This window comes from Pteropus alecto, unplaced genomic scaffold, assembly GCF_000325575.1.
Source record: "Pteropus alecto unplaced genomic scaffold, ASM32557v1 scaffold42, whole genome shotgun sequence".
Classification (NCBI taxonomy): Eukaryota; Metazoa; Chordata; class Mammalia; order Chiroptera; family Pteropodidae; genus Pteropus; species Pteropus alecto.
Genome location: NW_006434825.1, coordinates 15,149,297 through 15,172,391, shown reverse-complemented (window position 1 = coordinate 15,172,391; position 23,095 = coordinate 15,149,297). Strand labels below are relative to the sequence as shown.

General features: G+C 37.7%; 2 protein-coding genes across 8 annotated transcripts in view; one reads left to right on the top strand and one right to left on the bottom strand.

Annotated features, from left to right (window-relative positions):
• Positions 1-183: 183 nt before the first annotated feature.
• IST1 (IST1, ESCRT-III associated factor) lies at positions 184-22,835 on the top strand. 2 transcript variants are annotated; one of them, XM_015587733.2, is made up of 10 exons: positions 184-336; positions 12,090-12,192; positions 12,627-12,807; positions 13,538-13,625; positions 16,697-16,780; positions 17,310-17,420; positions 18,372-18,575; positions 19,102-19,194; positions 20,320-20,326; positions 21,438-22,835. In XM_015587733.2, the coding sequence occupies exons 2-10, from the start codon at positions 12,105-12,107 to the stop codon at positions 21,635-21,637; spliced, it is 1,056 nt and encodes a 351-aa protein (XP_015443219.1). In that variant the 5' UTR covers positions 184-336; positions 12,090-12,104; the 3' UTR covers positions 21,638-22,835. The 2 variants fall into 2 exon arrangements, with proteins under 2 accessions (XP_015443219.1, XP_006909885.1); XM_006909823.3 differs by having other exon boundaries at positions 20,281-20,326.
• The window catches only part of PKD1L3 (polycystin 1 like 3, transient receptor potential channel interacting), a 62,989-nt gene continuing 60,482 nt past the window's right edge, over positions 20,589-23,095 (bottom strand). For 5 of the 6 annotated variants that reach the window (XM_015587729.2, XM_025045262.1, XM_025045264.1 and 2 more), the window contains one exon: positions 22,693-23,060. In XM_015587729.2, coding sequence (XP_015443215.1) covers positions 22,792-23,060 — 269 coding nt within the window. In that variant the 3' untranslated portion in view covers positions 22,693-22,791. Of the gene's footprint in view, positions 20,634-22,692; positions 23,061-23,095 lie in introns of those variants that run through there. The other variant, XM_015587728.2, reaches the window with a different exon arrangement.

The following is a 23,095-nucleotide window of genomic DNA, read 5'->3' as shown; positions in this document are numbered from 1 at the left end:
CCACCCTGAACTGCGAAACCCCAGGCACGCCCCCAGCAGGTGACTCAGTGTGAGTGCTGTTAACGTGCCACTACGCGTGCATCCGCCGCGGGAAGTAGTCCCCGGCCGCACTGGCTCCAAAGGCTGCTGGGCGAGGGAGGCCCCAGGCCCTTGCAGTGTGAGTCCCGAGAGCGGCGGGCGCGCAGCCAATCCATGGGAAGGAGAGCGTGGCTAGCTCAGCCCTGCGGATCCCTCCGCCCGCGTTTGCTGTGCTGAGGCCGAGGTAGCCGCCATTTTGGATGCTGAACCTTGATTCCGGAGTCTGTCCCGGTCGTTTTCACGCCTGGATTCGGTCTGGTGAGTGTGGCATCTTGAGCGTCAGGGGTCTTTGTTTTCCTCCTCGCACTGCGCTCTGGATTTGGAATTCCCCAATGCGGGGTTCAAACGACCCTGGGAGGGGCAGAGGAAGAGAAAGGGAAGGCTCCTGCATGGTGGGGGTCAGGCCGGAGGTCAGGCTGGAGGGGCTGCGGCGCTGGAGGCCACCTAAGAGGCCGAGGGTGTGACAGGGCCGCGAGCAGCTTGGAGGCGTCTGGTCTGGGATATACTTGAAGCCGCTGAAACTTTCCTGTTGTCCTCCCTGTCCTGAGGCGTCTCTTCCCTGGGGCGGAAATGCCGAGGCCTGGGCCCCGCACTCGTCGGTGAAAGGGCTCGGCCTGCGCTTACCGCCCTGAAAAGCGACACGCATACCCCATCTCTTGTCTCTAGTGCACGCGAGGGTCTCGTTCGCCTTCGAGTCCGGCGTCCTCCTGGGCTGGTTTCGAGGCGGCCCGGTGTTGGGGCCCCTTTGGCCGGAGGAAAGTGCCTTTTTCTTTAGTTGAAGCGAATAGCGGCCTCATCCCCCTAAAGCAGACTTCCGTGCCTACCTGATGACTTTGCGAGGAGCCCATGGCCCTGTCCTCGCCCCTCTTTGTGTTCTCAGCGCATCTCTTCCGGGGTGCTGGAGGTGAGGACTTTAAATTCGACCGGCATAAACTTCTACAGGGATAGGGACGCCAGAGCGTCTGTTTAATAATTAGGTAATAGGAAAGGCCCAGGAGAGCAGCTTTCACTCTCGAGTAGTAAAATTAAAATTAGGATCTGGTCTTAACTCTTTGGGGATTGTAATTTTTCTGTTATGCTTACATATTTATTATTTTTTAAATTTTGTATTATGAAAATTTCAAACATAAAAGTAAAGAGTATAATGTATTCCCTCATCCAGCTTCATTAATAATCAGTTCAGGGCCAGGCTTGTTTTATTTAAATGCCCGTATGTATTTATTTTATAAAATAATCGCTGATATATATGGGTGTATATATCTCCTCCCCGCAAGTAGAAGGCTTTTGACTTCTGTATCCTCACACCAATAGTCCATGGGAAATTTTGTTTTTACAGCTTTCTCAGAACCACATCTTGTGGGATAGGAGTTGGTAATATCTTTCTATTTGAGAATACCAAGTTTTTGAAACCTCAATGTTAGTATTACATTTTAAAGTCACTCATTTTCTTAAGTCTTCTCATTTTTAAAATACTGATTTGTCCAAATTATTCTTCCTCTCTTCCTTTGCCTCTGGTTTCTAAATGATCAGGAGTTCTAGAACCCCAACTCTAGTCTGCTTAAAGTCCTCATTCCCTTTAAAATCAGAATCAAATCCCAATTACATATAGTCTATTCTGATTTGAAAATTAGGAAATAATGTGTAGTTTAATGAAACAATTTCAAGTACAGCTAAAGTAGTAAGCACATGAACACTAATTTCAGCATATATATGACAAATGTCAAAAAGTTAGGGAATTAATTAAAAAATTATTACTCAGTGGAATATTAAGCAGCCATTAAAATAACATTGTAAAGACTAACAGATACGGTAAGTGATAAAAGGGTTCAGAGTCTATGATGACAACTTTGTAAAAATATGCCGTAAGAAAAACACTCGATAAAAAGTATACCTAATTTTCTGCTATTTTCTTTTTTTTAATATTAATTTAATTGAGAAACAAGATAAGGATAGTTTCATAAATGCCTGCACATTTCAGTGTTTATATCTCCTTCCAGAAAATCTTGATGGTCTCTGAATTCTGAAGCCTGTACTGTTCTTGAGAGTTACACATGATGTTACTGGTTTTCTGGTTCTTTATTGAATTTTCAACCTTGATTAGGTTAGTGATTTGATTACAGCTTACTGTATAGTGTGAAAAATACAGTAAACAGCATTCTGTAAATGAAATGGTTTTAAGGATTGGATTCTATTATATTGGAAATGCCTTTTAGCTTGTTCATACTCTTATGCCACATATTCATAGGTGCAGTACAGTGGTCATACCTAAAACTGTTCATATCACTTATAAGAAAGACGTGTTCAGGATTAATAAAATAATACATTTGAAATACAAAATGCATTTCAAATACAAAATGCATTTCAAATACAAAAGTTTTCTTATATACTACAGAATATTCTAGTCACTATTTACTGTGTTGCCTCTCTTCCCCACTTGGTACTTTTGGAGTTACAGACTCTAAAACTGGTTTCTTAGGACTTCAGGGCCTTTTTTGCTGTTTTTAGCTACTTTAAATAGAGCTTTCAGGATTACTACCAATGGGCAGCTTCACTGTTTGGGGCAGCAGTTCTGAGTTGCCCAGTACGGTGAGAAATGACTTAATTCATGGTTTTACACCTTTGCTTATTCAGAACGGAGGAATTATCCAACTTTAAAAGGCTTCTAGATTTGAGTGATAAAAGAGGGAATAGATGAATTCTTTGTTCCTATGTTAAAGATTGGGGTAAAGTGAGGGATTGGAAAAAGCTAAGAAGGGCACATGAGGCTGTTGACCAATGTGTGACATAATGGTGTTACACTAATAAAAATAGTAGTAAAGTTTATAAACAAGGTAGAATATAGAGAAGTAGTTTTGCAATGACTAGTTTATAGTCCTTTTAATAGGATTTATGTTATAGTTTAATGTGTCCTATAGTTTTTATGTCACTCATGCCCATTAGATTGTGAGCTTGAAGCGCTAGGATCAGGTGTTATTTAAATGTCTCGTCTGTGGTGTCTTTGCACAGTACTTGATAGAATAGCACTCAATAAATGTTTGGTGAGTGAATGGCTGTAAAGATACTGAGACACAAAGTGATCTTAGAATAACCTCTAAATCAAAAAAGAATTTTAAATTAGGTATCAGGCAATATTAGTATGTGGGATATACATGTATTTGTTTATGTTTTATGTATATAGATGTTTGTGTATAAAACTGTTGACTAGAATATTTTATTACTTTTAGGTTATTCCCAAAATTAATATTCCTAATCATTCAGGATACAAAGTTTATGGTAGTTAGCTTTGGAAACAGGTTCAAATCCTGAAATGATAATTAAATCGATCTTTTGTATTAGACAAGTTTTGGGGCTAATGATTTGTTTCATATATTGGTAATTATTTAGGACATGTCCTTAGTTATTATCTTTGTGGTTTAGTGTCATTATCTTTAATGATTAGTTTCTATAGAATAGGAATCTAATTTCTGAAAGTTGAAAATACTCAAAACTTAAGTTAACAAAATACTTTGACAAATTATTTTCCTTTCCTTAAATCTGAAACAAAACTAAATTATGTAAATTAGTGCAATTAAAAATCTTATTTTTACTTAAATTTCCTACCAGTTAACATAATAAATGAGTGGCAGCTTTGTACAAAGCACTATAGTGGGCAGTGTGAGGATAACAAAGGAACCACAGAAATAGTGCCTTCAAGGAGCTATACTGATTATATACTGTTGAAATCCTCCAATGAGGTCGAAACAGGTAAATAAAAAAAAGTTAAAATAGGGGAAAAGATACGAAGCATACCTTAAACATTTTATTTTGACCTAAAACACATAAAAGTCCATTTATCAGCTAATGTTTAAATGATGGGCCAAGACCTTTTCTTTAAGTATAGTTCTGTTGGCTGGAATTTATTTTATTTAACACATGTTTATACAGAGACTACTGGGTACACATAACACTGTGTACCAGGCACTGTTCTAAATTCTTAACAAATTTTCATTTAATTCTTATGCCAGTTTTGAGTCGTGGGCGTTCACATAATATTGGTGCCAATTTTTCTTAAATGTTTGATAGAATTTCCTTAAATGTTTAATGGAGAAGCCCCTGAGACCTGGATTTTCTTTTGGGATTGTTCTTAATTTTAGGTTTGATTTTTTTTTTTTTTTTTTTTAACATATGGGCAATTACACTTTATGTGAACTGAATATCTGAGAGATTTGTCCGTTTTAGTCTCATTGTTGAATTTATAGATATGTTGGTAATAATGTCATTTTTTTAATGTCTGTAGGATCTGTAGTGATATCTCCTATTTTCATTCCTGATACTGATAATTTGTGATTTTGTGGATTTTTCAGGTCAAATTTATTAAATTTTTAATCTTTTCAAAGAACCAGCATTTAATTTCATTGATTTTTCTCTGTTTTTACTCTCTTAATTTCATTGATTTTTGCCTTGTTTTCATTGTTTATTTCTGCTTTGGGTTAATTTTGCTTTATGTGGTTCCTTATGGTGAACACTTAGGTTACTAATTTGAGACCTTCTTAAGATAAACATTTAGTATTGTAAATTTCTCCCTAAGCCCTGCGTTAGCTACATTCCACAAATTTTGATGTTATATTTTAATTTTCATTTTCTTGCAGTTCAAACCTTTAAGAATTTTTTTCTGCTTACAGCTTCCTCTTTGACTCATGGATTATTTAAAAGTATGTTACTTAATTTACAGGTGTTTGGAAATTTTCTGTTATCTTACTGATTTCTAGTTTAATTTCATCATGTTTAAAAACATTTCGTGTTACTTCATTTCTATGTAGTTTGTTAGTTTTATACTCAGGATATAGTCTACATTCATGAGTGTTCTATGTACATTGCTATTGAGTGGAGTGTTCTAAAATGTCAGTGAGATACAGTAGGTTGTGGTGTTCAGTTCTACATCCTTGCTAATACTGTGTCTACTAGTTTCATCATTTACTGAAGGAGGTATATAGTCTCCAGCTATAATTAGAGATTTGTTTATTTTTCCTTTCCTGTCCTTCAGTTCTTGTTTCATGTGTTTGAAAGTTCTGTTGTTACATGCATTCACTTTTAGGATTGTTATATTTTCTTGGTGAGGTCACCCTTTTTCACTATATAATGTCCCTTTGTTTCCCTGGATTTTCCTTGCTCTGAAATCTACTTTGTCTAACATTAATATAGCCCCTCCAAGTTTCTTCGTTTGAGGTATAATCGACATATAACATTATACAACATGATGGTTTGATATTTGTAAATATTGCAAAAATGACCACCACAGTAAGTGTAGTTAATGTCTTTCACCACACAGTTAAAAGATTTTTCTCTTGTGATAAGAACTTTTAAGCTTTACTCTTTTAGCAACTTTCATATATGCAATACCGTTTTAACTGTAGTCACCGTGCTGTACATTACATCTCCATGACTTATTTATTTTATAACTGGAGGCTTGTACTAAAATGGGTGGTGGCGGGGGAAGAAACAAACTTTCAACTTTCTTTTTACTAGCATTTGCATGATATTCCTTAAAAACAAAAACTTTTAACCTACTTATATTATTATATTGAAGTAAGTTTCTTATTGACAGTATTTGGTTGGATTGTTTTGGAGGCTGTTCTGACCATCTCTGCCTTTCAAGTGTTGTGTTTACACCATTTCTACTTATTTATGTAATTATTAATATATTTGAATTTAGGTCTATCATTTTATTGTTTTCTGTTTGTTCCCTCTGTTTTCATTGGTTTCTGCTTTCCTGCCATATTTTTGGGTTATTTTGAACACTTTAGTGTTCTAGTTTAAAATCTATTGAGTTTCTTAGTATTTTTTTGTATAGTATGTTTTACGGGTCATTCTAGTGATTACAATAGACATACTTTTCACAGGTGCTAAGAGTCAGTGTTTTACCACTTCTTATGGAGTATCGACATTATATAGGTCCCTTTAACCTGTCTCTCTTATTCCATCACGTTGTGATTATCTGGTAGATTGACATCTACATACATTGCAAACCGCACCAGGCAATGTTATTCGTTTTGCTTCTAATTGTCAAGTACATTTTAAGAGGCTTATGAGAAGACCATGTATTATGTATACCCAGATATTTACCATTTCTGTAATGTAGGATGCAGATATTTGCCACATCTTTATTTCAATGTTCAGGTTTCTGAAAAACTTCTTTAGAGCAAGTCTGTTGGTGACAAGTTTTCTTACTGGTTTTTCCATCATCTGAAAATGAATTCATTTCACCTTCATTTCTGAAGGATATTTTCACTGGATATAGAATTCTGGGTTGACAGTTCTTTTCTTTCAGTACCGATCTACTTCCTTTTGGCTGTCACGGTTTCTGATGTGAAATCCATAGTCATTTGAATAGGTCATCTGTCGATAATGTGTTTTTCTCAGATTGCTTTTAGTATTTTTAAAATTTGTCTTTTGTTTTCAGAAGTTTGATTATGATGCATCTGGGTATGCATTTTTCGGGTTTGTTATGTTTGGAGTTCCCTGAACTTTTTCAATTTGTAGATTTGTGTCTTGCTAAATTTGGGAAATTTTAAGCCAATAGTTAAAAATAATTTTTTTTTTTTATAATAGAAAAGAAAAGTTTTATTAGAAGGGAAAGTACCCTTCCAGACGTGGAAGTGGGCCTGAGCAAGAGAAGCGTGGCTCAAAGGGCCCAAAATAATTTTTTTTGTACTGCACTTTTTCTCCCATCTTTCTGGGATTCTGATAATACAAATATTATTATCATGTTATTATTATGTTATATATCCTACAGATCTGTGAGGCTTTGTTCACTTTTTTCAATGTTGTTTATCTCAGATTTTCAGATTGGATACTTTATATCAATCTATCTTCAAGTACACTGGCTTGCTCCTCTGTCATTTCCATTCAGCTATAGAGCCCGTACAATGAGTTTCTTTCTTTGATTGTAGTTTTTGCTTTTAAAGTTTCTGTTTTTTTATCTTTGTATTTTTTATATTGAGACGTCATTCATTTTAAGAGTAATTACCTTTGTTGCAGTATTTTTATAGTAGCTGTTTTAAAGTCTTTGTCAGTTAATTCTGGCATCTGTGTAATGTCAGCATTGATGTGTGTTGGTTTTCTTTTCCTGTGTGGGTTGACGTTCCTGGTTTGATGTATTTCACCCACTCTCTGTCCCCTTTCCAGCTCCTTAAGCCAGGACTGGAGAGCTGCTCTCGATGCTCTTCCTTTCTTTGCCAGTGCTCATTTCGGGTTTGAGTTTCAGGCTGCCTTGCATATAGGCCAGGGACTATCAGGAAAAAAAAGTGATAAACTCCTGCCACTTTATTGGTACTTCAAATTCTAGTCTTCTCCATCTAGCTGCTATTATTTACTTTTCAGAGTTCTTGAAAAGCTGTTCCAAGCTTTTCAGGTTTTATAGCTTTGCTTAGTGTGTGTGAGACACTGAACTTGGAACCCTGTTCCTTATTTTTTTGCTTTTGTTTTTAAGGCCTGCCCACGTTCCTCTAAGTATAGCTTGTTCAGTAAATCTGACTGTTGTATAGTATTCTGTTATATACTTCTGTCACATTTTATCCATTTTCTTGTAATGAGCACTTAACATTCCTCCACCTCCTTACTACCACTGTCTCCTTCTGCATGTGTCTTCATGGTCTTTTGTGCAATTTCTTTGGGGATAGATGTTCAGGAATGGGATTGCTGGATTGTAAGATAATTCATAAATTTACTTACTTTATACATTCAGGCATAGATTTTGTTAAATACCATTATAAATATTATTAGAATACTAATAGACCCTAGACTAATTAGACTAATTCAGCTTTAAAAAGTAAGGAAATCTTGTCACATGCTACAACATGGACTGTTATAGTAATGCTAATATTCCTCTGTGTGTGTGTGTGTATCATCCGACAGTGGACATTTGGGTTGCCTCTTAGCTGTAGTGAACAATGCTGCTATGAACATAGATGTACAAATATCTCTTTGAAACCCTGCTTTCAGTTTTTGGATATATAACCAAAAGTGAGATTGTTCTGTTTTAAATTTTTTTAGGAACTGCCATACTATTTTCTATAGTGGTTACCATTTTACAATCCCACCAACAGTAAGTACGCAAGGGCTCCAGTTTTTTCATAGCATTACCAACACTTGGTATTTTCCGTTTCTTTTTTAATAGTAGCCATCCTAATGGGTGTCAGGTGATACTTCATTGTAGTTTTGACTTGGATTTCTCTTATGATTAGTGATATTTAACATATTTTCATATGGTTGGCCATTCGTATATCATCTTTGGAGAAAATGTTTATTGCTTTTTTGTTATTGAGTTGTAGAATTTTTTTTTAAATATATATTTTGGATTTAGTTTTAGTCCTTTTATGGATCTGAAAATTTTTTTGTGTGTATGATAGGAAGAAGACACAGCTATTTATCTTTTTACCTACAAAACTAGCACAATTTCTGGTACATAGTAAAATGCTTATAAATACTAATTGAATAAATAATGAATAAAATGGATTGCATTTATTTTTCATTGAAAACTTTACATGATTTTTAAAATTTTCCGAGAGATATCTTGAGCAAGAATCTCAGTTGTCTATGCCTTTTTGCCTATTCCGTTTAATTCAGGACAATTGGATCTCTAGTATCCTTCAGAATCTTAGAGTTGGAAGGACTTTAGAGATTATATGGTAAGAACTTGTTATATTTATTATACTGTAGTTATTGTGGAAAGAACATAAACACACAGTGTTCCTAGACAATTCATTTATCTTTAATTTTCTTATCTGGTCTTGTGTAACTATAGTCTTTGTGCTGGATATCTTTTGTTTTCTCCTCTAGAACCTTCTTCCTCTGATGTATGTCCCTCAGGGCTCACCCATGTGCACTGTGTCTATGGGTCCTTTGCTTTCTGGCTTCCAATTGGGGGATATGGGAGGTACCAAGCAGGAGACCAAAAGGCAGGTGTAGTGGGGGCTAGGTATTTATTCCCCTTCTCCATCCCTGCCAAGTTTTTGCAAATTGTCTGGATGCCTCTACCAATGATCATGATTCTTCTCTAGAGACCTTCTCCATATAGGTACCCTCTCCAGATTCCAGTTATTCATCTTGCCCCCTTCAAGCCTAGATGTATTAATAGTTTGGGGGCAATACACTATCCTTTGTTGGTTTCTCTAAACCTTATCCCACACCATTGTAAATAGTCTTTTTATGAAATTCTCAAATTACTCAGGGTTTTGATGCCATCTGTTTCCAGTAGAACTCTGATTGTAGGATATTTAGCGGCATCCCTGGCCTCTACCCACCAGATGCCAGTAGCATCCCCTTCAATCATGACAACTCAGAATGTTTCCAGTCATTGCCAAATGTCCTCTAGAGGGCAATATCACTTCTGGTTCAGAACCACGCTAGAATTATAGTCCCTACCAAACAGTATTGCATTATAGTTGCCAGATTTTCTTAGCTTTTTTTTTCCCAATGGAATATAAGTTCCTTTTGAAGGCAAGGACTGTGTATTATTTATCTTTTTATCTCCTGCAGCTAGCCATTGTCTGGCATAGAGATAATCAGTAAATACATGATGAATGGATTGAACATAATTCAGATATTTTGTGACATATAAGTCCTGTTGTTTATTGGGCTTGGTTAATTCTTAAGTGTAGTGTAAAAGCTTCTGGAGGCAATTTCACAAAAGGAAAATACATCTGATATTTTCTGTTAGTGGTATGCACAAGCAGGTAAATACTATTCCTAGTGGTCTTCCTTATGTTGGCTATCTTGTTTGGTTTGTCTACTCTTCGGTTACTTTGTTAGACCTAGCTTTTGTTTGGATATTACATGGTTTGGAGTTCAAGTCAAGAATTGAGAGAAATAGGAATTGTGTTGTTTGACACAGTGGTCAATACACAATAGTATACTCTAAAGTCTCGGGTGGTTTTGTCCATTGTAACTCTACTGTGTAATGAAAGTTGGTAAAATAGCCTTCTGTTATAGAGCAGCTTTTTTTAAAGTTGGTCTTTTAAACCCTTTGTCGATCTCTTTGTATGTGAGTAGATGTTAATGATATTTCTGTGGTCTTGGGCACTGGCTTTATTTCAAAGGCTGAGACTTAGAGGATTTGAAGAATTAAGGTGAGAACATTTTTTAAAAATTTTAATTAAATTAATTGGGGTGACATTAGTTAATAAGTTACATCATCTGTAAATTGCATTGTGTGCTTACCACCCACAGTCTGTCTCTTTCTGTCAACTTTACCCTCTTCAGCCTCCTTCTAGCCCTGTCTCCCTCTGGTAACCACCATACTGTTGTCTGTCTTCGAGTTTGTCGATTGCTGTTTTATATCCTACAATGAGTGAAATCATATGGTTCTTGTCCTTTTCTCTCTGACTTACTTTGCTTGGCATGATACTCTCAAGATCCATCCATGTTGTTGCTAATGGCAGTATTTCATCTTATGGCAGAATGGTGTTCTGGTGTATATATGTACCACATCTTCTTTATCCAGTCATCCATCGAAGGACACTTAGATTGTTTCTCTTTCTTGACTACTGTGAATAATGCTGCAGTGAACATAGGGATCCATACATATATCTTATCAAATAAATGTTTTCAAACTTTTTAGGTGGATATACAGAAGAGGGATTGCTGGGTCATGTGGTAACTATTTTCTTAATTTTTTGAGGAACCTCCATATTATTTTCTATAGTGGCTGTATCAGTTTACATTTATACCAGCAGTGTACAGGAGTTTCTTTTTTTCCACACCTTCTGCAACACTTGTTATCTCTTGTGTTATTAATGATAGCCAATCTACCGGGTGTGAGGCGGTATCTCATTGTGATTATTATTTGCATTTCCCTGGTAGCTAGTGAAGTTGAGCATCTTTTCATATACCTGAGGCATTTGTATGTCTTGAGAAAATTGTTCAGATCCTCCGCCTATATTTTTAATTGTATCGTTTTTTGTTGTTGAGTTGTATGACTGCTTTATAGATTTTGGATGTTAGCCCTTATTGGAGGTATTGTTTGTAGGTATCTTCTATTTGGTTGGTTGCCTTTTTGTTTTGTTGATGATTTCTTTTGCTGTGCTATTTTAACAATATTAACTCTCCCAATCCGTGAGCACAGGACTATCTTTCCATTTCATTGTGTCGTCTTCAGTTCCTTTCAATAATGTCTTCTAGTTTTCAGTACATAGGTCTTTCACTTCTTTTTTAAGTTTATTCCTAGGTATTTTATCCTTTTTGTTGCAATTACAAATGGAATCATTTTCTTTTTTTTATATTTCATTGTTAATATATAGGACTGCAAATATTGTATATAGTTTTTGGATTCTGCAACTTTACTGTATATTGTTTTTAATAGTCTTAGGATTTTCTTTATATAGAATCATATGCAAAAAGTGACAGTTTTACTTCATTCGTAATTTGGATGCCTTTTATGGCTCTCACCTCATTGCTTGGGCTAAGACTTCCAGTACTATGTTAAATAACTGGTGAGAGTTGGCATCCTTGCTGTTCCTGATCTTAGAGGAAGAGCTTTCAGTTTTAAGGTGATATTTTTGACTTTGGTTCTAAATTTGATCGTCTTTTCCTATCACAACTCTGATGAAATTTTTGGGAGAGGTAGGAGGCCTTCCTGCTGCTTTTTCTATCACCCTATTCCTACACCAATACTTAGTTACTGATTTCATCCATCACCAAGTTCGTTCAGCTTTGCCTTCAAAAACAGATCTTAAATCTAATCACTTCTACCACCACCACTGCTAACTACCCCAGTCCAGGCTACTTCCATCTGTTCTCTGGACTGTAGTAACAGTGTTCTCCTCGGCCCTCTTGCTTCCATTGTTATCCTCCCCCAATCAGTTCTCCACAGCCAAAATGGTCTTTAAAAAATGTCAACCAGATCATGTCATTTGCCTGTATTAGAAAACCACTCTGGTTTGTAGTGTCAATAATCCATCTTCTAATTGGTTGTTGTTAGTTCTTGAACAAATTTTAACTTGAAAATAGTCATTGTGTTTCTTACCTTTTTCCAGGAGGAATAACACAGCATGCTGGGCTCTGGATTTAAAGCTGAGCGTTTACGAGTCAATTTGAGATTAGTTATAAACCGTCTTAAACTTTTGGAGAAAAAAAAAAGTGAGTAATACTTGATCACCTTACATTTTCTTTCCCGAAATGCATCACTGAGTCCTAGCACCCCAATATTGGCTTTTTCAGGCTACTACTGTGAAGTCTTAGGTATTCCATATCCTTTAAACTTTGGCTATATTTCTGCTGTCCTTTGTGACTGGTTCTACTGAATCACTTTGTTGCCAGGAAAGGGACATACTCTTGCTATGCAATAGATAACATGACTTCTGAGGTAGAAATTTCTGGCTACACAAATAATATGGTCACCTAGATAGAGCAGCAAATTCTAGACTAGGTGAGATGGGACTAGATTTGCTAAGAGAGAGTGAGCTAGGATGTAGTAGAAAACACCCACTTCTCTCTGTTGAGGTAGAGGTCTCCTTGCAAGCCAGGGCCTAGTGTATTACTGCTGTGTGAGTAGAGTGGGATTTGTGCCTTAGCGGAACTGGCCCAGAAAGCAAGGAAAGAGATTGCTGACTATCTGGCTGCTGGGAAGGATGAACGAGCTCGCATCCGAGTGGAGCATATTATACGAGAAGACTACCTTGTGGAAGCCATGGAGATCCTGGAACTCTATTGTGACCTGCTGCTGGCTCGGTTTGGCCTCATCCAGTCAATGAAGTAAGATTTTTTTGGTCTCTTTTATTTTCTTCATTGATGTATGATTGCTATAGAAAAAACTGCACATAATTAATGTATACAGTTTGATGGGTGTGGACATATGCATACACCTGTATTACAGATACCACAATCAAGGCAATAAATGTTTATCACCTCCAAAAGTATCCCCTCCCCCCTTTTTTGTAAGAGCACAAGATGGGATCTACCCTCTTACCAAAAAATTTAGCACACAATACAGTATTGTTAATGACAGGCACGGTGCTGTTCAGATCTGTAGGATTTATTCATCTTGGATAACTGTAATGAAGTAAGATATTTTGATCAAAGACCTAAATCAGATTACCTCTGGAATTTGAGAAAGGAGTAATAGTGGTCTCTTTCTACATGTATGGGGTTAGTACTAAGGTACTGTTTCACATGGACCTTTTTCCTATATCTGCACAAAGGCATGATCTCAGTGTAGACAGCTGTTGAAAATATAGAATCTTAAGAGGCCTAAGTTTGAGTTTTGGGTGAACCATTTTTCTGACTTTGTGACCTTGGGCTTGTCATTTAGTTTGAGTTGCCCCAGAAGTAAAATAAGGTGATGAAAATAGCTAGAAGTCTAGAGTTATCGAAAATTTAATGAGATTAATGAAATACCTTTAAAGGCTATCAGGTATATGATGTGAATATTAGGGTTGTTGGTTTGTTTCAAAGAATGTTAAATTCTGTTTTTTCCCTTAATTAGGGAGCTAGATTCTGGTCTAGCTGAATCTGTATCTACACTTATCTGGGCTGCTCCTCGACTTCAGTCAGAAGTGGCTGAGTTGAAAATAGTGAGTATAACCAGTTTTAGTGATGTCTGGTTTTTCATGTTGTTAGAAAGGTTGGCTAACATAAGTCATTTCTGCTTATTTGACCAGGTTTTTTATACCCTTCTCATGCTGCTTTTGGCACAGGCTGTGTAAATTTGTTTCTTCCTCCTTGTCAGGCCTTATCTCATAAAATAGAAGAGCGTTTTGCAAACTTGAATCATTTTTTTAAAGAGCAGAGTTTCCTATATCCTCAGTTTTGTCTTAAATTATGTTTATTGTAATATGTTAACTTAAAAAAGTCCTTTCAAAGTGAGAGACAGTAAGCACTTGAGATCAATAAGAATAGCTATTCGAGATTCACTGATTCAGGCAGAAAAGCCCAAATAATGTTCATTAGGAGACAAAGGCAATGGGTATTTAAGAGAAAGGGAACAGTTATATCAATAAAAGGAAGGTATTTCTATTGGTGCAGATAACATAGTGATGTTAATTCTAAACAATATTTAAAATTTTCAGTCCACTAGTCATAGTAACTGCTTTCTTATTATCTTTGCAAACAGTGTTTTGGGACACACTGTTGCCCTAGGGCCAGTCCAAAGGTTATTTTGCCCTGTTATAGCATTCCGAAGATCTGAGGAATAAGACATGCAAGGCACTTCTTTTGGCATGGCAGCTCTAGCTTCATTTAAAAGTGGCATCGTTTATTATATTTATTTTTGACAAATGTTAAATTTAAGCATATACAAATAGAAAACTTCTTATACAACTGCAAACTAGTAAAGTTAAAATAACATTAAGGTAACAGATGTTTTGCCTTATTTATTTCACAAATACTTATTGAGCAGATGTTATGAAATAGGTGGGCACTGAGAGTACAGTGGTGAGCAAAACAGGAAACCCACTTTACTCTTGTAGCTTAGAGTCTGGCAGAAGAGACGATTAAAAATTTGTCTGCCGCAACACAGATATGGTACCAACTCAGTTGAAAACAATTCACGTGAGTTGTTTTCTTTCTGTTTTCTCTACATTTTTGCCGATTTGTTTTATTCTCTAGAAGATTGTCTCAGTCTTATCTCCCAATACATGTTTTGAGAGTTCCTTCTGTTTTTATTTTTTAAGAGCTCTTTAAATATTCTCTGAATATTTTATATATTCTATTATTTTTGTATTATGGCTACAATGTCTTTAAATTCTCTGAGACTACGATGGTTTCTTTTTAATCTTATTTCTGTAACGTTTATTTTCTGTTTCTTAGATTTAGACAATTTTATAGTAGACACTGTTCTCCAAATTTTGGTGATCTTTGATTGTTGGTTTATATTTAGAGTGAAGCACTAAAAAGAGATTGGAACCTCTGTGTGCTTGGATGGGGCTTATTGCTAAATGCCTTTATTGTTGAATGATCTGACTAAGCCCTTTCTTGAGAGAACTCCAGACTGTCAAGAACTAGTTTTCTTTCCTTGGATAGGTCATTTTTCTCAGACAAGAATCCTCTTATCTTCTACCTGGAGGGTATAAGCCGGCTACCAGCATTTCTGAGGGCCCAGAGGATAAGAAAGCCAAAAGTCTCACTCCTCTCTTATAGAAGACTTATGCTTGCTTTTTGTTTTCATAAATATCTCTGCTGTACTTGGAGTCCAGAGTCCCTTTAACCTCCCCAGAGAGTAAACCTCCTATATTCTGATAGGGTAGGGAGAATAATAATAGAATTTTGTGGGCAGAGGAATGGCAGAGAAGGGACAACTTAACCTCAGTCTTGTTTTTAGTCTCTCCTGTACTCTTTATATCAAGATTAATTCCAGATAAAGCAAAGATTTGCATTTTTTAAAAATGAAACCATAAAAGAACTAGTAGAAAACTAGGCAGATTAAAAAAATAATCTCATTGAGTAATGCCATCAAACCCAAAAGCCATAAAAATGATGTTAATATTAATATTAAAAAATAAATAATATGAAGCAAAACAAAAGTCATTATCAGAAGACAAATGACAAACTTATTAAGTAGTACGTATCCCTGAAAGTCTATGTATTGATCAGAGAGTGCCCCCACACTGAGCTCCCAGGTGTTGGGACCACTGTGGTCCAGTGCCACTGTCATCTCCTGACTGGACTGTTGTAGTAATTCTTGAATGTTCTTCTTATATTTACTTTGGTTTTCTTTAATTTATGTACCATTCCATTAGAACAACTGAAGTTTCTGTTCAAAACACTGATCTCATCCTGTCACTACCCCTTGCTTTAAAGCCCTTTAGTATCTTTCTCTTGTGCTTGTGTTAGGAACAAAACTTGTAATGTGGTTGACATAGCCCTGTATTGTCTGGCCTCCTTTTGCCTTAATTTCCTACCACATTCCTCCCTCAGGCTCTGCACTAGAGGCTTACTGACTTTACTTCAGCTTGAGGATTGGCCCTGTTTTTCCACCTTAGGCCTTTGCACATGCTTTTTTTCCCCTCCTGAAATGCCCTTCCTTCCATCTTGTTTAGTTAACTATTAATCATCCTTTACATTTTGGTGAAGCATCACTTTTTTCAGGAAGCCTTACTTTTTTTCTTTATCTCTTCTTGTCCCTCTCTCTCTCCTCCCTCTCCCCCTACTCTTTAAATTTAAATTTATTGGGATGACATTGGTTAATAACATATGAGTTTCAAGTATAAAGTTCTGTAATGCATTATCTGCATATTGCATTGTGTTCACTCCCTATAGTTAGCTGATTTTTCTTAATCAGATTTGATTCTGCTGTCATAAGCTGTTGATAATATGTTCCTTGATGGCAGTTAGCTGCATATGTATCTTTATTTGTGTGACCGAGTAATGACTGTTCTCCCCAGAGACTGTAAGACAATGTCTGTTTTTGTTCATGGTATTTACAGTGTATATTATACAGCTTATAATAGAGTTTGGCACATAGTTGTAGCTCAGTGGATGGATGCATAAACAAAAAACTAAATAAGTCTATACCCCTTAAAGTTTTACAGGGCCCAGTTATTTGGAAATCCTGTACTAGAAGCCTGTTTACTGTTGATAGGAGGAAGCTTGAAGCAGTCTGTTGGAGTAATTTCCACTTCTATTTATTGTTTCTTTTTCTCTGTAGGTTGCTGATCAGCTCTGTGCCAAGTATAGCAAGGAATATGGCAAGTTATGTAAGACCAACCAGATTGGAACTGTAAATGACAGGGTAACGAACATTCTTGCTAAACTTGAAGCAGTGGGCAGGGTGGGGACTGGTTATTTTATTGGCTGCAGTGATTCTAGCGAGTCTCACTGTGTGGTAAAGTTAATCCAGGCTTGCGCATTTCATAGTGAGAAGAAGGCTCTCTGGTGGGCAGGGCAGTCAACTCATCCTGGCCCTATACTTCTGATCGTGAGGCTGTCATTCTGTGTTATTCCTTATTTGGCCTCTGTCCTTTGTGCCCCTTGTAATTTGTGGAAGTAGAAGTAGAAGTGAGGTGGGGATGAATTCAAATGTGGAAGGCAGCGGTATTAATCTTTTACCAATACATGGGTCATATGTAACCAGAGAATGAGAGAAATACATAGGTCTTGCAATAGGCTTTGTGACTGGCAAAAAAATCATTTAACTGGTCTGAAACTTTTTCTTCTCAATTTACCTTTAAAATGAGAGGAACAAAGTTTAAAAGTGAGACAGGTACTAGGCTTAGGCTGATTGGTATAGATACCTCTTAATTCTGTGCTTTTACTTACAGTTAATGCACAAACTGAGCGTGGAAGCCCCACCCAAAATCCTGGTGGAGAGATACCTGATTGAAATTGCGAAGAACTACAATGTGCCCTATGAGCCTGACTCTGTGGTCATGGTAAGTTTATTATTATTTTTCAATTTGAAACAGGCACTGTTACATGGTAAGTTTAGAGTCTTTCAGAGTACATAGGAATGGGTCTTTGAAAAATACCCATATTCTTTGCAGTAAAAGTTGTGTATGAAAGGTTAAGCCTTTGTCCAGTTAGTGCCTTTTTAGGTAATAATAAATATTCCTGCATATCTCACTATTTTTAAGGACCACATGAAATGAATGACAAAGCATTTTGAAAAGGTACAAAGCTTGATACAAATATAAAATGGTATTCTACTTTTTGTTGAAGTTCAGGAATTGTGAATCTCCCTGTGGGTAGCAAGAATGCCCTAAGACCCAGAACAGATCTTGAAACATTTATTGGGCACCTGAGTTGTGCCAGACAATGCACAGAAAGCTGAGAATACAGATAATAAAGCAAAGTCCCTGTCCTGAGAATCTTACAGTGTCAGGGGGGCAAATATGCAAGTAATAATCATTCAGCAGTTAAGGTTGATGGGGGTATAGTAGATGCTTTGATATGTTGCTTAGACAACCCCAAATATACACACTTCAGGACAGAAGCATTTATTTCCCCCAGCCTTGGAGAGTATTGGTGACTGGTAGCTCATACACAGCTGAGTATCCCTCCAGCAGTGGCCTTCAGAAGAGAGAGCTTCCTTACCTAAAGCCTTTCCTGGGAGCAGCTTATATTTAGCAATTGGTCAGTACCAGAGTTTAAAGATTCTGTCCCTTTGATACAGTTTGAGACACCTACTATGCACCCATCCTGGCTCAAGACCTCTCTGGGGAATTGGCTGAGGCCTTTGACTGCATGACAACTTCTTCCTTTGCTTAGCCCTGCTTCCTTCACTTCTTCACATGTCATTATCCCCAGTAAACTTCCTTCTTGCTAATCTCCTTCTTGGAAGCTAGCCTGTGGTGTGGGCTGATACGAGTTTCTCTTTTTTTCAGGCAGAAGCTCCCCCTGGGGTAGAGACGGATCTTATTGACGTTGGATTCACAGATGATGTGAAGAAAGGGGGCCCTGGAAGAGGAGGAGGAGGGGGTGGGTTCACAGCACCAGTTGGTGGACCTGTTGGAACAGTGCCAATGCCTATGCCCATGCCCATGCCATCTCCAAATACTCCTTTCTCATACCCGCTTCCAAAGGGACCAGTAAGTATACATATAAGTGTGGATGTAAGCTCTAGAAAATGTAGCAAAAGATGACAAGTTGGCTTTGTAAATACACTCAGGTATTGTAGGTTGTCAAGAGGATTTAGCAGTAAGAACATTTGGTATTAGTTTAATGATCATATTGTGGGAAAAAAATCATTGGGATTTAGAGAAAGTCTTTTGGTTCAGCTATAAATAATGCAGTGGGAAAATCTGGGGAGAGGGTGCTAAAAAGGCTCATTTTCATGTAGTTTTTTCACCCAACATCTTTGGGACCCGGTGCAGGCATACTAGTAACTTTTTCCAAAAATGAATAATAATCATTTATTACACTTTTTATGAAATCCAATTTTACTCTAGGTCATTGGATAGAAATAGTTACATTTCTATGGCATCTTATCAATATTATAACGAAACCATGTTATCTGAGGACCTTCTGTATATGTATATGTATTTTTCCTTTCCCATACATCTCAAGAAAATTGCAAATTGCAGGGTCTTTGATGTTGCCTTTCTTCTCTTGCAGTCGGATTTCAATGGATTGCCAATGGGGACTTATCAGGCCTTTCCCAGTATTCATCCACCTCAGATACCAGCCACTCCCCCATCGTATGAATCTGTAAGTGCCTGAGCCTCTTTTATAAGCAGCAAGAGAGCGAATCCCATGAAGAGAACATAATAATGGCCACAGGGAAGGCAAAGTTTTGATCAACTCCTAGTACTGGCATCGTTCTTGCTTTGGATTCTTGTGTTGCTTTAACATTACTTTGGAAATGGGGTGTGGTGGCAGCATCATTGGTGGCAGTGCTTTGTCTGCAGTTCAGCCAGGAATCAGGAGGGAGCTGCAGATCTCTTAGAAAGTTTTGGTAGGGCACTTAACCAGTTTTTTTTGGGTGGGGGGGAGAGGGGGGACTGTGGAGAATCACTTGGTGCTACAATATCATAATTAAAATACCAGTTTTATAAGTTCTCAGTACTCTGTAAAAGCATAGTGATCAGATTTTTGTTTTATACAGAAGTATCTAGATAGTAAATTTTAGCCTGTAGCATTAATTTTTCATTTTATTTTAGTTAAAACTTGCTACTAGTAGCTAATATGATAATGCCTTGAACTATTGGCAGTTTTAACAGCTTTTAGAATCAGATGACTTGGTTTTTGCAAGCCTTTGTGTTCTCAGTATGTACCTTTTGAGACCTGTTTCCACGATACATTACTGAGAAAACAAAATAGTATGGCATTTGCCGTGGAAATCATTCATCTAGGGAGAGTCCCCTGTTCTTGAGCTTGCCAAGTATTCTTTCCTTTGGTTTTTATGTTGGGCCTGAGTTTTTCTTAGGTTTCTGTCTTGCACGCATTGAACCATTGCAACAACTGTTTCTAGGAATGAGTTAGAAAAACTTCATCAGTATTTGAGAACTTGGTTCTTGGAGATGAATTCAGTGGTTTAGTGCTTTCTCTCTGCTTGGAAGGTGAAGGTATCAGTATAAGGAGGTGTTATGGTATATGTAGTAAAGACTTTTCTTTTTCTCTGCTTGGCAGTTAAGAATTCAACATGATAGCTGTCTGGAAATTCAGGAACGAGTGGAGGGGCAGTTTCTTTGGAGCAGGTTCTGTTGCTTTTGCTGAGCAGCTTAGCTTTTGGAAAATGCAAGGGCTCGTAACCTGTTGGCACTTTCTCCTCTGGTAACAGTCTTTGTGTTTCAGGTCGATGACAATGCTGATAAGAATGTCTCTTCTGCACAGATTATTGGTGAGTGAGTCAGAAACCCTCAAGGCTCAGTGCTGATTTTTGTTTTCTCATTATGCTCCTCTCTCAGACTATTTTCCTGTCTGTGGCATTCAGTCCACATGCCCTGCCCCTTGTCCAAAGGCAGGATAGCAAAAATAGAACTCAGGATTTCCCTTTTCCAAAATGAAGAGATCTTCCTTGGCCCCAAAGACTCTCCCAAGTTCCCTGTTTCTGTTAGTGGTGTCAATCTTTTTCACTCATAGCTTTTCAACTTCTGGTTTTCAGTTACTCTCAAGTTTATATTCCTCTTGCTTCAGCTTCATTGTGCCTGGAAATATTTAAAAAGGGCATTTAAGAGGGGTAAATATACACAAACCATAAGTGAATAGCTCAGCGACTCTCCAAAGAAGCAGGCATGCTCATGTAGCCACCCACTCAAACAGTAAACTGCCCAGTACTCCAGAAACCCAGAGGGCGTATATTTTTTAAAATTAGACATTTGTTTTATTGAGGTATAGTTTACATCCAAAAATACACAAAAGTCTGTATTTTGATGAGTTTTGATGTGTGGGTATATGCGCATACACACTATGTGTGATATGTAACCACCACCTCAGTGAAGTGTAGAACATTTCCCCCCAGGAAAGTTCCCTTGAGTTCCTTTCCAGAGTCAGCTCTACTCCTCTACCCCAGACGTGAGCACTGTTCTTTTTTAAAATTATAGTTTGCCTGTTCTAGCATTTAGCACTAAATGGAAACAGCAGGTAGGAAGGGGTGACTTTAACTTGTAAAATACAAAACAGAAGACTAGAAATATAGAGCAGATCCTATTATATCAAATAAGATTAATGTTAACATTTCTTAAATTTTTTTCCCTTAAGCCTTTTACAGCTGTTCATTCTAGTACTACTCCTTGGACTTTGTTATGGGAACAGACCTTTGTCAAAGGGGACAGTTTGTTTAAATGGATGCTCATGTGTACTTACCTTTAGAATTAAGTATTAATCATTTAAAAAAACTAGTTTTCTCCTATAATTTTTGGTGGTTTTATTTTTTCTGCCCAAGGGGATTGAGGGCTTTGAGGATCTCAGCCACATGGCTTTTGTAACACTGTGCTCCTTGCCTTAATTAGGTCCTGGACCCAAGCCAGAAGCCTCTGCAAAGCCCCCTTCCAGACCTGTGGATACCTACGACAACTTTGTACTACCAGAGTTGCCATCTGTGCCAGATACACTACCAACCACATCTGCTGGTGCCAATACCTCAGCATCGGAGGACATTGACTTTGATGATCTTTCTCGGAGATTTGAAGAGTTGAAAAAGAAAACATAGGCCTCTTAAACCAGGCAAGTTTGGGAGTTGAGACCGAGCAGTTTCTCCTTGTAACAAAGAATCTCCATGAAATTCCGTTTCATCTCTTAACCATTACGGAGCACACTCTTCCTCTGGGCTCTCTTCCTGCTCTACCAAATTCTGCTGCTTTCCAGTTCTTTATTGCTCCTAAGAGACGAACGACTGAAGACACTATGAGGCCGAAGCAGCTGTCTCCTGTGAGCTGTGCTTACCCGTTTCCCATCAGTGAGATCCCAGGTTCTCGCCTCACCTGTTCCACCATCCCTCCACAGGGGAGTGAGAAGGTAAAAGCATTGTGGGAAAAGCTGCCAAAGATGGCTGGACACTGGAAGAGAGTACTTCATGAAGTATCCCCACCTCGTGCTGAGGTTCTAGACTTAGAAACAGTTCTCTCTGTGTAGAGGGATTTGTGGTGAGTGAGAATCAAGGCCAAGGTGTGTATTTTTTTCCACTCATATGAATGGGAGAGAGAAAATGACTCAGGAAGCCACTGTAACAGTCCTTGGAAGCTGGGTCCTCTCATTGGCTTATACACTACTCCTTGCTGCAGGGCACAATTCCACCTGGGTCCAGTTTATTTGGAAAGTTGAAGTCCTCTCAGTTCTGCTGGATTCTCAGGGAGCCCTCTGTGGCCTTTTGCTTTATTTGCGTGCTATGTTTCCCTTTTACCAGAGGGCAGCACTGTATAAATTCCTGTTGTTCCCATAGCATGTTCTGTTAGACTGCATTACTGATGAAGGATAAGTCACATATTGGGCACTTGTCACCATTCAAGGCTAAGGTGGGCTTCCAGTTGCCTTAATAAAAGTATTCAAGTCTCTTGAATAGTGAGCTGGAAAGCCTAAAGAGAAGAGGGGTTCCTGTTTTCATTTGAAAACTTTATATGATTAAGAGAACCTTTAAAAAGTGATGTCAAGATTTTGGTGCCCATGTGGCTAGTTGTTTGCAGCTTTTCTCAATGGATGAGACTCTTACTCTTCTAACTTATGTGCTCCTTTGTCCCCTAGCTAAGGCCATCCTTTCCCACAGGTTTGGCTTTGGGATCAGAAGATATGACTTTGGCTTCTGTTTATCTGTACATATCTGTTTCAAGTATCTTTTCTTTAATGGTTCTGATTGGTTTGTATCATAACTTAGTAGCTGATAATAAAGTTAAAAATTCTGTGCCCTGCTTTCTCCACTGGTTTGGTCAAGTGATGTGCAAATTCACGTTTTAGTGGGAAGGATGTTAAGCAAGTGACCCATGTTGGGCCAGACCTTACCTTTGGCTGCTCCTTGGGTGACACAGATGCCTCTCTCAGTAAAGAGCCTGTTTCAATGTCTGCAAGCCTAGGTAGCATCTGTGCGTTTGCTTGGTTACTCCTCTCCATCACTGTAGAGGCTTCTGGCTTGGGTCCAGAACCTAATTAAATTAGAGCAAGGAGCACAGTGTTACAA